General features: G+C 49.9%; 1 protein-coding gene across 1 annotated transcript in view; it reads right to left on the reverse strand.

Annotated features, from left to right (window-relative positions):
• Positions 1–6433: 6433 nt before the first annotated feature.
• Positions 6434–14777, reverse strand: part of LOC111835763 (contactin-associated protein-like 2) — a 227883-nt gene continuing 219539 nt past the window's right edge. Inside the window, exons 22-24 of the mRNA XM_072711069.1 lie at positions 9754–9984; positions 7473–7547; positions 6434–7221 (exon numbers count right to left, since the gene is read on the reverse strand). Of these exons, the coding sequence (XP_072567170.1) occupies positions 7022–7221; positions 7473–7547; positions 9754–9984 (506 nt within the window). The 3' untranslated portion in view covers positions 6434–7021. The remainder of the gene's footprint in view (positions 7222–7472; positions 7548–9753; positions 9985–14777) is intronic.

Genomic DNA, 14777 nt, shown 5'->3' on the forward strand with positions numbered 1-14777 from the left:
TGATGGCATTCCGCCATTAGAAACTAGTGTTCGGGAAAACATGCCCTGACAGCAACAAAGGGAAGCGCAATTACAGTTCCGCCCACATTTCTGCTCAGGGCGACTATTACATACGGCGGATGCACACCGCCCTCCTGCTTTCATTAAACTGAAACAAATTAGCCCCGGGTACAGAATTATTGCCGATTGCACTTTATTTTGTGCTGAACTGTCAATCGACATAGACGTTGATATAAACTGTACCGATTGAACTGGCCGGCTAATCAGGTATTGGATAAACGGCTGGAAGGTGAATGCATAGCCTACTGTACATGGATGGAGGAAATGAATTGTGTTGGGAAAGCTTAAATTTAAATGACCAAATGTAAGCATGTGTGCATTTCACTACTCTGCATAGCAATATGCAAACTCTAGTGTACTGGACACAGAAATTTAATATCGTCTCCAGGCATCTGAAAACAGCTTTCATTTTCATTAGCAATACACAGCAAATAAACTGGAATCACTGTTATAATTTTTATCCTTGTATTTGATCTATAATGTAGCATATAGGCTATTAATGTTTATCCGTTTGATTCTTAGATAACACAATCAACGTATGTTTACAAATATCATACACTGTACGATTAAATAAGTAACGGGAGTATCTGCAATAACATTCCGCTCTCTCTCAAAATTGAAGTGTTCCCATAACACTATTGCATAGTGACTGTATACATGTGCATTTCGTCTTGGTGCCACCTGGTGGTGAAAATGTTAATTGCCTACACTTCACGGGCAGAGGAACAAAGATTAACCCGGAGAATTGTTTTTCTCCCAGGGCCGCTTAGGTGCGATAGAACAAAATAAGTCAGCCCACCAGATCTTACAGTATTACTTGAATTTGGTCATTTTAAGCAACATTAAATATATGTAAAATAATCTTGTGAAACTTGAATTTTATGTGTCTTCTGCTTACATTTTTTTTTGTTTGAGAATATTGAGAATGGTTTTGTGACTGAAATAATACAAAGCGGTACAAAAACGACTTAAAGTACTGTATCTCCGAACATTACATTAATATCAACACGCTGGAAATACAGGTAATTATAAATCACGACTATATTATTTAATGAAATCGTCATTTAAAATAACCTCTCTAGGTTACAAATTGCATTTAGCCTATTTGCAGGTAGATAAATGTAAAACGTAAATATTTTACGGACATAAACTGACATATATAATGCATACCTATCGTATTAATCAGTCTGCTGTTAGCAAAACATTGCAAAACTATATTACTGAATATTTAGAGCTTACATTTTTAAATGAAGGGTATCAGCGCAGATTTAATCCCTAATAGCTAAACTACTTAATTTCCTCAGGTATGTTTGTGAGTGTGTGTGTATGTATGTACAAAGAAGGGGACACCAGACACCCTGGGCAGGATACCAATCCCTTGCTGGGCTGCTCATACACACACTCACGCTGGACAACTTATAGATAGCCGTGCAATATGCAGAGTAGAAGCAAAGAGCGCAGTCCCAGCAAATGTGGGCATTGAATCCCTAATGCTGCAGGAGTGATGACATTGCGCAGCCCTGGCAGATGTGGGCTTTGAATCTGTAATGTTGCAGGAATTATGACATTGCGCAACCCCAGCAGATGTGGGCTTTGAATCCCTAATGTTGCAGGAGTGATGACGTTGTGCAGCCCCGGCAGATGTGGGGTTTGAATCGCTAATGGTGCAGGAGTGATGGCATTGCGCAGCCCCGGCAGATGTGGGCTATGAATCTGTAATGTTGCAGGAGTGATGACATTGCGCAGCCCCAGCAGATGTGGGCTTTGAATCCATAATGTTGCAGGAGTGATGACGTTGCGCAGCCCCGGCAGATGTGGGCATTGAATCCCCTAATGCTGTAAGACCGATTTTGCGCAGCCCCAGCAGATGTGGGCTTTGAATCTGTAATGTTGCAGGAGTGATGACATTGCGCAGCCCCGGAAGATGTGGGCTTTGAATCCCTAATGCTGTAAGATCGATGTTGCGCAGCCCAGGCAGATATGGGCTTTGAATCCCTGATTTTGCAGGACTGATGGCGTTGCGCAGCCCCAGCAGATTTGGGCTTTGAATCCCTAATTTTGCAGGACTGTTGGTGTTGCGCAGCCCCGGCAGATTTGGGCTTTGAATCCCTAATGCTATAGGACTGATGACATTGCGCAGCCCCGGCAGATGTGGGCTTTGAATCCCTAATTTTGCAGGACTGTTGGCGTTGCGCAGCCCCGGCAGATGTGGGCTTTGAATCCCTATTGCTATAGGACTGATGACGTTGCGCAGCCCTGGCAGATGTGGGCTTTGAATCCCTAATTTTACAGGACTAATGACATTGCGCAGCCCCAGCAGATGTGGGCTTTGAATCCCTAATTTTACAGGACTGATGGTGATGCGCAGCTCCAGCAGATGTGGGCTTTGAATCCCTAACTTTGCAGGACTGCTGGCGTTGCACAGCCCCGGCAGATGTGGGCTTTGAATCCCTAATTTTGCAGGACTGTTAGCGTTGCGCAGCTCGCTCACAGAGCCAGCTTGTTCACGTTACTCAGAATAGCATAAAAGTCCAAATTTAACACAAACAATTGACGCTTTGTTCCTAGCAAGGCTTTTTAATGCTGTTACTTTATACCAAACCACATTAAATACTCCAAATAAGGCTTGACATACTTTGTAAACTCTTAAAAAAAATAAATTACAAAGACAGTCATCTTTTAAAGAGACAGTGATCCCCTTTTAAAGGTTAGTATTACAACAAGACTCGATTCTGCAGCCTTCCTAATTTAAAAAAGTCTGCCATATCTCTTTCTTTAAGAATGTCTATAATATTCCTCTTTTATTTTAGCTAATTACATGTCCATCTTTCCTAATGTTAGTCATTTTATACACTGTAAAAGACTGTGACAAACGTAACTATATGACCGAAGGCCAACTGAATATTATGTAGAAATTCCTCTGCATTTTTATCCTTTTCCCCACCTTAAGAAAGTTTTTAAAAAGTTTCCCATAGAGTATATATTGATATATAATATCTCCACAATTGTCTACAGTTAGGTTTGTACAGATTCTTGTATAATTGTCATGCTTCCATGGAGATAAAGTACACAAGCAATAGGTGTCATAAAAATATACAGAGTAAATTATAGATCATATATTAAGTGAATCACTCTTGTCGGTGACCTCTGATCTCATCACTGCATACCAAAGTAAAAATGTACATAAGACTTCTCAGAATTTATGATTTCGATGGCAAACTCAAAAGAATTGTACTGTATTTCAATGCAAACTCCACATATCTCTTTATTTACATTTAAAGGTGTGGATATATAGCTAGTGGATTAAGTTTGGGTGTAATTTACAGGAAGGCGTAGGAATATAGGAAAGGTAAGGTGTTTGCAGCAGAAGTGGCTTGAACTTCATACTTTTCACCAGTGTAAAAAATAGGGTAAAACGGGAACACTGTCTCCTTACCAGGCTCCCCTGAAGGAGAGCGTGACACCAGGCAAACCTGCAATCAAAGGACAATGCCATCGCTTCCCAGCTAAGGAGTGCCGCTCACTGCGACATTAAAGGGGGACAGGATATTTGAAAACGCAAACCAAAAAACAGAAGGAAAGAAAAGCTTACATTTTGCCGAACAGCATTTAGCAGGAGAAATACTGCAGACATACAGCGTGTCATTACAGGATCTGCTGCATACAGTGATTGTATGATACATGAACTCATGCATAGAGTACATGTGTGCCATTACATGTGCTATTGCATACAGTACACGTGTGCCATTACATGTGATGAGTGTACATTAGGGTTAGAGGTCATGCATTGGTACATTTTCCTCAAAAACCGTTTCCACTTGTCCCTTGTTATTGAAGAACACATGGATGGCGGTTGTCAGCTTCGAAAATATACTCATAAAATCTGCAGCACATTGTGACTGAGATGAATCATCTGCTTAGGCTGCTGCTGTCAGAACTCTCTTTAATGATCCGGAACCTGATCCGTGGCGGCAAGCAGTGGATGGGTGATGGAGGTGAATCCCCCCAGATCCCTCTGCATCAGGGACAGGAATGCTGGGATAGACACTGGCATGACTGTGACCTACACCCAGACCCTCCCATCTGTCTGACAGCTGAAGCCTTTGAAGGAATCGGCCTTATTGTTGGGGCAGAGTTTGGTCCCATTGTAGTGTGGGTGTCTCAGTGTCTCGGCACAGACCACAGCCAAAGCAGACCTATCCTGCATTTTTGGTTTAGTATCTGTTCCGCTAGTTTCGGCTTCTTGTAAACATTAAAAAACCTTTCCAAGCTTTTGCATTAAAACATTTGCAACATAAGGTGTCAGAAAGTCATTTAAAAAAGTACATATGATTACTATGGTAAAAATGTGGTACCAAAAGCACCCTCGTTGTGGTTTTCTCTCTGTATGGTATTTTCTACATTTGAGGACCGTGAGTGAGGCAATTTGTCTGACTGTGACTCGTCAATGGATCCCAAGAGGAGACAATGAGTGTACTAGCGGAACATAGATTTCGACGTTATTGTTTTTTTAATAACCTTGTCTTCATTCATTTGCTAAGAATTCCAGCGGAAGAATTTTGCTGTTTAAATGGACATTGTTTAGTGACAACAAAGAATAGCCAGTTATAGGTGTCCGTAAAGGTGCCTGAAGTAAAAAATGAACATTTCCTCTTTTACTACAATATTATATAGTGTATCAGTATTAGCCAGTGCTGTCAGTGACGCATGCCTAAAATATGCCTACAAGCCATGGTTTTAGTGAAGATTTCATGAGTGATGACTAAGACTGCCATGCCACTCTGTGGGTGGCCAGTAGGTGGCAGTCCAGGTTTGTTACATTCCTGCAGTGTAGTGATATCCCCAAAGATTGTACCCAAGCACCTTTAAGCACTGCTGGAGCCCAGTATTTACTTACTCTCCATCTAGAGGAGAAAAACGATTCCTTTTTAATGGTTCGTCAAATTATCAAATTGATCTTTCAGATGCTTATCCTGGTCAGGCTCACAGGAGGTCTGGCGCTAATCGCAGCTGTAGCCCGCATCCCAGGCAGGACGGGTGCCCATAACATGGCACACACAATGTCACATGTCACACAATGTCACACACTAGGGGCAGTTTAGACATGAGAACATGCAGACTCCACAAAGGGTAAAGCTGGGAATCAGATCTCCAACAACGCAGGGGTGAGGCAACAGTGCCAGCCATCGAAGCAGCACACCGCTCATGAGAACCAGCACGCTGCCCACGAGAACCAGCACACCGCTCATGAGAACCAGCACGCTGCCCACGAGAACCAGCACACCGCTCATGAGAACCAGCACACCGCTCATGAGAACCAGTACGCTGCCCACGAGAACCAGCACACCGCTCATGAGAACCAGCACACCGCTCATGAGAACCAGCACGCTGCCCAAAAGAACCAGCATGCTACCCACGAGAACCAGCACACCACTCATGAGATCCAGCATGCTGCCCACAAGAACCAGCACACCGCTCATGAGAACCAGCACGCTGCCCACGAGAACCAGCACACCGCTCATGAGAACCAGCACGCTGCCCACGAGAACCAGCACACCGCTTATGAATAAAGTGTATTGAGGAAAATACTTATTAATCACAGGTGGGGATTTGTCAGCGTTAAGTACACTGCTGTATTGTGGATTTAGAGATGGGACACTAGGTGATACCAGCACTGATAAGGTCACCTTCATCACTGCAGTCATTACTGTTCCGGTTCAGTATGTGTGCCATTAAATGACCCCCCAAAACACAGGCAGGTGGTTGATGGATGTTTGCATGGAAATGACGTTCTCAGAACCTCACTGAAGGTCTCAGGTGCCCCTGAGCGAGGCTAAGTTCTTGAAGGCAGGGTTCCCTGCTGTGTACATGTGCCTTTCTCAGTCAGGTGCATCGTCCAGGAGGCCGGAGAAGGTCCAGCGGGGAACTGGACTGAACGGAAACCTGTAGGACATGGAGTGACAAACCGACCCGACCTGGACCGGATCAGTCCATTATTATGTGTACCTGGCAATATGTGGAAATGGGAAATGTTACGGTACGTTTCATGGACTTTCCGGGAACCTTTCTGACTTCAGATGACTCTCCATCACCGACGAATTTGGGAGAAGAACGTTTAAGCTGTGCCTGGTCAAATAAAAATGGCAGCCGGCGAGGCCGTGTTAGTCGGCTCTCACTGAGTGACACGGAACCCGCTCTTTTGTTTGCACGGGGAGGATTCGCTGTGGAACCCGCTCTTGTGTTTGGACGGTGAGGATTCACCGCCCATGCTGAAGCAAAGTGGCTGCACCCCACCGGCACCCTGGATGAAGCCCCTTGATGAGGTGCCACCATGTATCCCACCACCAGCACAACAGACTCACGGAACGCTCGCTTCCAGAACATTCCAGTTTACTAAGACAAAAAGAACAAACTCATCATGTTCCAACCTCGCAGTGAGCCTTCGAACATAGAAAATGTACATGTCATTTGGACAGAAATACATGACAACTAAAATATCAAATAATCCTTGGAAACCGAAAGAACAGAACAAAAGAAAATAAGAGAGAAGCTGTGTCGGAGTCCTGCCTGTGGTACGCACGCACAGAACATACAGGCTAACATCACTGCTTATACTTGCACTGTTAGATTATTTACACAGGGGATTTGGCATACGTGGTCATATCATTGTGTGTGGGGTCTGTTTGGAGTCTGAGGATGGGCGATGTCCCCCGACAGCCACATCTGAGGGAGCAGGGGTGGATCAGTCCTGCAGAAAGTACCGGAAACGATGCTTCTGCATGAAATGTCGCTGAAATACTGACAGGACTCCTCAAGCTCCAAACACAATACGTTATGGACAAAGCAGTCACTGTATACACTTCCTCCGCTGGGACTTCTCCTCCTCACCCATTTCCGGCTTGACCTGATTCTCAAAAGGCACTGGGATTAATGTGCCCCCCCTGCCCGCCCCTCCCCCGGGTTAGATGAACCACTCCTTCTTGCTCTCGTCAATGGTCTCGGTGAAATTGGGGTCGTTGACGATGATGGCGGCGTCGGCATTGTCCGCTGACTCCGCCCCCTTGGCCTCGTTGGTGTGGTAGGTGCCCTTGTGGCGGAACATGTGGCGGATCAGGAACACCAGCGTGCAGAGGATGGTGAAAATCACCACGGCGATGATGCCTGGTTAAAGGGACGGCGATAAGCACTTCAGCAAGGATGCTGATGAAGTCCAGCGCAAACGGGCGGCTCTAACTAAAGGCAAATCTACTACTCAAATCATCTTGCATGCTGTCATTCATAAATCGATTCAGCTTTAGATTCTCCATGTGAATAAATGTAGATTTGAGCAGAGTACCCTCGAACCTGTGACCTTTCGGGGTCACAAGATACCCTCGAACCTGTGACCCTGACACGGGGCCCAAGATACTCACCCCCGATGATGGCGGAGTTCCTGTTGACGCCATCGGGTACGACCCTCTCCTCGTTGAAGGGGAAGTCGCCACGGGCTAGGGACAGAAAAACACCATTTAGGTTCTGCTGACTGAAGACGTGCTCCACAGCTGTCTGCTCCACAGCTGTCTGCTCCCACAGAGCCTGATAATTAACAGCAAACTGCTACTCGTCTCCATACAGACTGCAGCCCTTCCAATCTCCTCAGTGATAAAACTCATGTTCTCCAGAAATACGATTTGGCACGACTGTAAGGGGAGCTTCTTTGGGACGATGGCTGCTAATGTCACAGGTGTCAGTGAAGATGCCCAATCATACAGCCCGGGCAAGAAAAATGTATAATAATTCCGAAATGAAATGATTAAAAGAACCCTCATTATGTTATCACACCCTAATGCCTAGCAGGACATAGTCTGCCTCAGAAAGGAGAAGGGCCCTTGGCTGCTTCAGGGCAAGGTGGGATGGGAGGAGGGCGTTACGGGAGGAGGGCGGGGCATATGGGGCCGGATGGGGTGGGGCATGTGGGACAGGGCAGGGAGGGTTAGGATGGAGGGTTAGGGTTTGGCTCCCTGGCCTCCAGCATTGCTTTATGGGCTGCATCCGCCATGCCAGTGCAGTCTGCTTCCCCTTCGCACTGGAGACTCCCTCATCATTTGGTGATCATGTGACACCATCATCACTGCAGGTGAAGGGGCAGTAGGGCAGTCAGCGTGTCAGAGCTGCAGAAACACGTAACGTGTGAGATTCAGCCTCAGGGAGTGGAAGGCCCAGCTCTCCTGGGGTTCTGAGTGTGATGCGGCTTAAATCCCACGTCAAATGGCAGCTCCCCCCACCCCCCAGGCTCTCTAACCTCTGCGCCCCCCAGTGGCCGCACCTGGCTGCTTCTCCTCCTCTATCACTCATCTCCCCACTGGGCCTACATTCACCCAAACTGCGCTCCTCCCCTTGCACTGCAGGCCCCAGCCTTGAACACTGTGAGATCCCAAACACACTGCAGACTGAACACTGTGAGATCCCAAACACACTGCAGACTGAACACTGTGAGATCCCGAACACACTGCAGACTGAACACTATTAGATCCCAAACACACTGCAGACGGAACACTGTGAGATCCCAAACACACTGCAGACTGAACACTGTGAGATCCCAAACACACTGCAGATTGAACACTGTGAGATCCCAAACACACTGCAGACTGAACACTGTGAGATCCCAAACACACTGCAGACTGAACACTGTGAGATCCCAAACACACTGCAGACTGAACACTGTGAGATCCCAAACACACTGCAGACTGAACACTGTGAGATCCCGTCTGCAAGCAGCCGCCAAGAGGCTCCCGACTGTCAGCAGTGGCGAGATGAACATCAGTTGTTTCTGCACCTAAAACATGTATCAAGGGCAATACACCCGAGTGGCTGTAATCTCTGGGTTATTCACCGAGAATAAATAGTACATTTAGAAGGTAACATGCAAGCAATTTATGTTATACATTTCTGCAAAAATGCAGTTTGGTTTTAGTTGGAAAAATATCGCGTATCAGGAAGTAGGCAGCTGCAGAGCACGACTGACGGCAGCTGCAGATGAGCCTCACGAGTGCAGGGCTCACTGCTCCGGGAAACTGTGACACAGGCTGCAGTAATTAGGCAATAAATCACTAACGAGGTTTCAAGCACAACATATGGATGCTTTACACAGGCTGTACACCAAAGATGATTAATCTGTCATTCCCGATAAACAGAATTAAACAGTATGTTTTTATTTGAAGACATATTTACTTCTCTTATTTTTCCTCTTTCATGAATACAGGGCAGGTGACCATGGAAGGGAGGGGGGGGGCACGATCGCTGCCTCTCTGTCCCTTTTTCCAAAGAGAGAGAGAGAGAGAGAGCGCCCCCTAACTTATCCGACCTGAGCTGCAGCACTAACGCATTCACCCCCCCCCCCGACCCCAAGGGCTCTTCCCTTGTTTTGCTGCCCTGTCTCACACGGCTTTATTCACCAGAGAGGAATCTTCACAAACGACCTGGATGATGACGATGATGATGATGCCTATATAAGAGGCGGGTTCATCAGCTCTTCAGGTGGTATCAGCACAGACAGCCAATCAGACGGCCCGGTGAGCTCATGGCTGGTCAGGTGCTTCAACAACATGGCGGGGTAGGGCGTGGGTGCAGGTGCGGGTGTAGGCAGGGTGCAGGAAGGGCGTGTGGGTGCACAGAGTGTGGGCACGGTGCGGGGGGAGCGGCTGTCATGCCTACCTGAGTCCAGGTGCCAGGGGTCGGTGGCGGCCGACATGGGCGAGATGGTCAGGGGCGTGGCCCCGCAGTTGGACTCCACCAGCTTCCCTTGGACGGAGACGGGGGCTGCGACCCGCGACCTCAGCGCCAGCTTCAGGGGGGCGACACCGTTGAACTGCACCCGCGAGAGACAGCCCACAAAGCCCGGCGTGTTGTACTTCTCGATGAGCACGGGGTCGATCTGGCCGGTCTCTGTGTGAAGGACAGGGGAGCAGGAGAGGGGCTCAGCGGCTACATCTGCACATCCAGCTGAGCACGGCCTGCTCCGACTCCCACAAAATGGGAGGGCACTGCCACGCTGACCGGCCAATCAGCACCTGTCCTCTATCATACGCTCCAATCTGGGCAATCACAGGACGAGATGAATCCCAGACATCCAACTAAACCACAGGTGGGAGGGGCCTGAGGCTGTAGTTGAGGAACAGTGGAAGCATTCATCTCCCAATCATCAGGATGTATTAGGAGAAAAAGTCAATAGAGTATAAAGTATGAAAAGCAGCAGAGATGGCAGGAATGTTCCCCTCTGCAAGTCCTGTCGCCTGCTCTGTTTAGGGCGACGTAAAGCATCGATTTACGGTTAAAAAAGATGAAATCTTACGGTCATCGAGCGACAAAAGTACAGGATATTCAAGAGGCTTGGCTGGTCCTGAAGCACACAGTCACCGCGGAGACATGTCCCGAGAACACGGATGGCACGTGATCCTGGGTGATGGCGTGTAGCAGGAGAGATGCCTGGCTGTGACTCTCGGCCTTAGTCGCGGCAGCGCGTGCGGCTCGGGCTCAGGCCCTCCGGAGGGACGCCTGGCTGTGACTCTCGGCCTTAGTCGAGGCAGCGCGTGTGGCTCGGGCTCGGGCTCAGGCCCTCCGGAGGGACGCCTGGCTGTGACTCTCATCATGGGGACTGATTTCAAAGCTAAAGGCTTCTAAAGCAAAACTGTGCCATTTGCTGCTCAGGACAAGGGCCATTTATAAGACCTGTAAGAAAGAGGGCAGCTTCTGTACAGCACATTAGCTGATAACCTGGAGCAGCACAGGGCCATTTATCACAAATGAAAGCCCAGCCTCTACAGGGATCCTGACCTCCTCCCCCATTAACCAGCAATCAGGTCCCGCTTTCAGGCTCAGATATAGCATGGGCTGGTTAGTAAAGACCTGGTAAAAGTGGTAACCCGGTAAAGTGGCCCATTTCTGGAACGCTCAGGCACTCGGGGTGGAGGTCCCCCTCCCCCGCTCGCTGCAGTGCACTGAAGAGCCCTGGCCGCTGACCTGAGCTGTGAAGCATATGGCCTCCCCCCCGCATGGGTGGGGGTCTGTGTGGCGGGGGCCATGCCAGCATTGGGAAGCTGGACTGCAGCCCTCCCTGTGTCCCTTTGTCCCTGCATCCTCAAGCCCCTCCCTGCATCCACACGCCTCTCTGCGTCCCCATAGCCCCTGATGTGTGGGATGCGACGCGGCCGACTCAGGCTGCCCCCCTCAGCTTGATGACAGAGCTCTCTGCACACTTCGCATTGACTGCATAAATACTGCACAGCCACACTGTGCACTGACATAAACACACGCTCACAGTCAGCACTCTTTGACCAATCAGGCTGTGACAGACCTCTCATGCAGACAGCTTCGCTAGAGGACTAGTTTGTCTCGTTAACTGGAAGTTAGTGCTGTTCTTTGATCTTTCCTGGTCTTTTTTAACCTCTGGGCTTGGCTGCAATGGCTTTCTGCTCCACCTCAGGGCTCAGTAATGCGAGGCCTCCTACCAAGAGCCAGTGGACGTCGCACGTTTCATGAGGCCGGACCTCAGAGCTGCCTCACTGCCTCAGAGCTGCTTCACAGCATCAGAGCTGCCCCACTGATTCAGAGCTGCCTCACTGTCTCAGAGCTGGCCCACTGCCTCAGAGCTGCCTCACAGCCTCAGAGCTGGCTCACTGCCTCAGAGCTGGCTCACTGCCTCAGAGCTGCCTCACTGCCCCAGAGCGGGTCTGTGCAGACATAAGGCCTGCAGACGCAGTGTGACTGCGGCGAGGAGCCTGGCGGCACCTGGGACTCGGAACGTCCTTCATCATCCCTATTCTCGCTCCGAGGCCTGTCGTGTGTGGGTGTCACGTAACCACGACAGCTGTAGGAAACACGCACACGCGTGTACATGAGCACGAACACAAACTGTCAGTTCACACCCAAGTAGAGGCCTCGCTTACGCCCCCTTGATTAGCACGGCTGCCTCCTAACCTTGTCTGCTCTCCTGGTGCGATTAAAACAATAAAATGATCAAAGCAGCAGGCAGGACTAGCGTGCTGCTTTTTCTCATCTCACACTAAATGAGGGTCCCCCTCGGTGACTGAGGGATTAATATTCCAGGCAGCAAAAGCATTTCCATGGGAAGGGGACGGGGGGGCAGAAAACTTTTACGCAGAGGCACCGACAACAGGCAGCTATACAGACAGCAGGGTTACACAGACAGCAGGGTTACACAGACAGCAGGGTTACACAGACAGCAGGGTTACACAGACAGCAGCAATCGCTTTGGGCCAAAAGCAGGACATGAGGAAGCACAGGATCACAAACGGCGAGTTAACGGCGAGTTAACAGCGAGTACAGCCCCCCGTCCCCCAATCAATAATGAATTCTGTCAGTTCCCTGTATACACATCAGCATCATACAGGAGAACAGGAGTAGAGTCAACAGCATCACCATGGTAACGGTGCAGTGTAACAACTGACATTCCTCTGAAAAGTAGGTGAATAACAGTGGCCACTGGTGGATGTGACGTGTTTGGTAGGAAGCAGCGGTCCCAGTACTGCAGAGCAGATTGGGTCCGGTCGGGTCACTCGGGACTCACACAAGAGCATAACCAGAAAGAGCGAAAACCGCAGAACGACATCATGCAGGTGCCCGAGGCGGGGACGAGGCTGCCGTTAGGCACGTTACCGGCGTGTGGGACTCTGCCTTTATCCCCGCGCCTGCTGAGGAGCTCTCGTCCACTGAAGCGCGACCGGACTGCCGTTCTTGTGGTGACCTACGGCCGGGCTGCCCCTTGGTCCCGTGTCCGTATCCGCAGGAGCGGCAGTGAGCCACACGGAGGTGAAGGTAAACAAAGAAGCACTGCAGACACGGCGGAGCGCGTGCGTGTGTATGTGTGTGTGAGGGAGAGAGAGGGAGGGAGAAAGAGAGTGAGAGAGAGAGAGGAATAGGGAGAGAGAGGGAAACAGGGATCATCTGTTGACAGGAGGAGAGAGCCCGGCCAGCAGCAGCAGCAGCAGTGGGGGCGAGGCAGTGGGGCAGCTGAGGCGGGAGCGACTCGCACTGGTGGGCTGCGGATGGGCACCGAGGGTCAATGCTGCCCTCCTGCGGGTCACTGTCTCTTTAAGGGCTTCTGGCCACACCCCTGCCCAGCTCACGGCTGCCATTCATACATGGCCAAGGGGAAAACCCGGAGCCCGGATTTCCATCGGGATATGAAGTGGGAGCAGTGGATTGGGGGTGGGGGGGCGGAACTGCAGAAGTGCAGAAATTAGTGATTTCCCTGAGATGGGAGGGTTATGCGCTTTCATTACAGAAGTCACGTTCAGCGTGGTGCACACAGACAATGCAAAGCAAGCAGGCACAAACCATAGGGATTCACTGCGGGGCTCATCAGCCCCAACACTGCCATTCCTCCTGCTCCTGTCTACATGACCTCCTTTAAGAGGGGAATCTGTGCTGGGTTAGGACATCAAACACAGCAGTATGAGGGGAGCAGGACGTCGTGAGACCTGCATGTGTGTTCCGGGTCCCGGTCTGGGTCCCGGTCCGGTTCGACTTAGCAGAGCCAGCTGATGGACGCATGAAGGCCAAGCTGTGGCAGCGATGGCCAGAGACAGACACGCAGCTAGACTGGTTCAGATGGACATCGATCGCCCAATTAAACCAGTTTCCATGAGCTGACCTCCCACTCGTGACTGGTGGGGTTATCCATCTCATGACATGCATTCCATGTTTTTTACGTCACGTACGGGAACCGTTCTGTGAGAGAAGCTCTTAAATACATTCAGATTTATAAACACTGACTTAAGACTACAGAGGAGAAACTGCTCAGAATGAATTTAGTAGCGAGACAGTTTAGATTTAGGGCAGGTTTCCAGAGGTCACACATGCCAACTGTATGTGTCATACAGTGTGAAGCCGCCCATCCACTTTCCACCTGCTATTCTTGGATACCTGAAGGTCATACTGTTCAATCCTCCCCTTAGACATAGTGACCATTTTCTGGAAGAAACAGGCTGACAGCTCCAGAGAACTTTGTTCAGTGCTGACGGTTTCATGTGCAAGGATCTGTTCTGTATTCGGAGCTGAACTTGACAGACATAACTGGATCAGAACCAGCGGATGCCGTCACAAAGCTGGCCGTGAGTCCGAGGGGCGGAGCGGGTCCGGGTACAGCCCGAAACACACCGAGGACCCTGTTGTGACTCAGCTCCGCTCTTGGGTCGGCTTTAGTCTTTATAAACAGCAGATGGCCGATTCGCGTCAGGAAGCAGAAGAAGGATGAAAACAGCAAAAAATGCGATGGGACCTGGGCTTCCATCCTCCGCGTGCTGGGGCAGCCATCTGTGGCCAGGATGCCAGGAGAACACAACCCAACCCAGAGAGGTCACATGATCGACCTCCACAGCTGCCATTGGTTGACCACCCTCATGGCTGCCACATCACCCCGTGACTCGGAGAGCAGGCGGCGTGCACGTTTACCCCGCTGAGCTGGTCCTGAATGTCCACTCCACTCCAGGAGGGGATGAGGAACAGCTTCACAACGGAGCTCGGACAGAGAAAGAGCGTCTCTGAAATGACGCCCTTTTCACTGGGACGGGCACTGTAAGCAAGCTGCCCGCTGCCGCCACAGTGCCCTTTAGTGAGAGAGACTGGGCTGGCATGCAGAGCCCTGTGACTGCTCAGGGAAACCCCGCAGGCCTCGCAGTGATGGATGGGCAAGGAGCTACCTGATGACTGCAGCCCAG

Source organism: Paramormyrops kingsleyae, chromosome 4, assembly GCF_048594095.1.
Source record: "Paramormyrops kingsleyae isolate MSU_618 chromosome 4, PKINGS_0.4, whole genome shotgun sequence".
Lineage (NCBI taxonomy): Eukaryota > Metazoa > Chordata > Actinopteri > Osteoglossiformes > Mormyridae > Paramormyrops > Paramormyrops kingsleyae.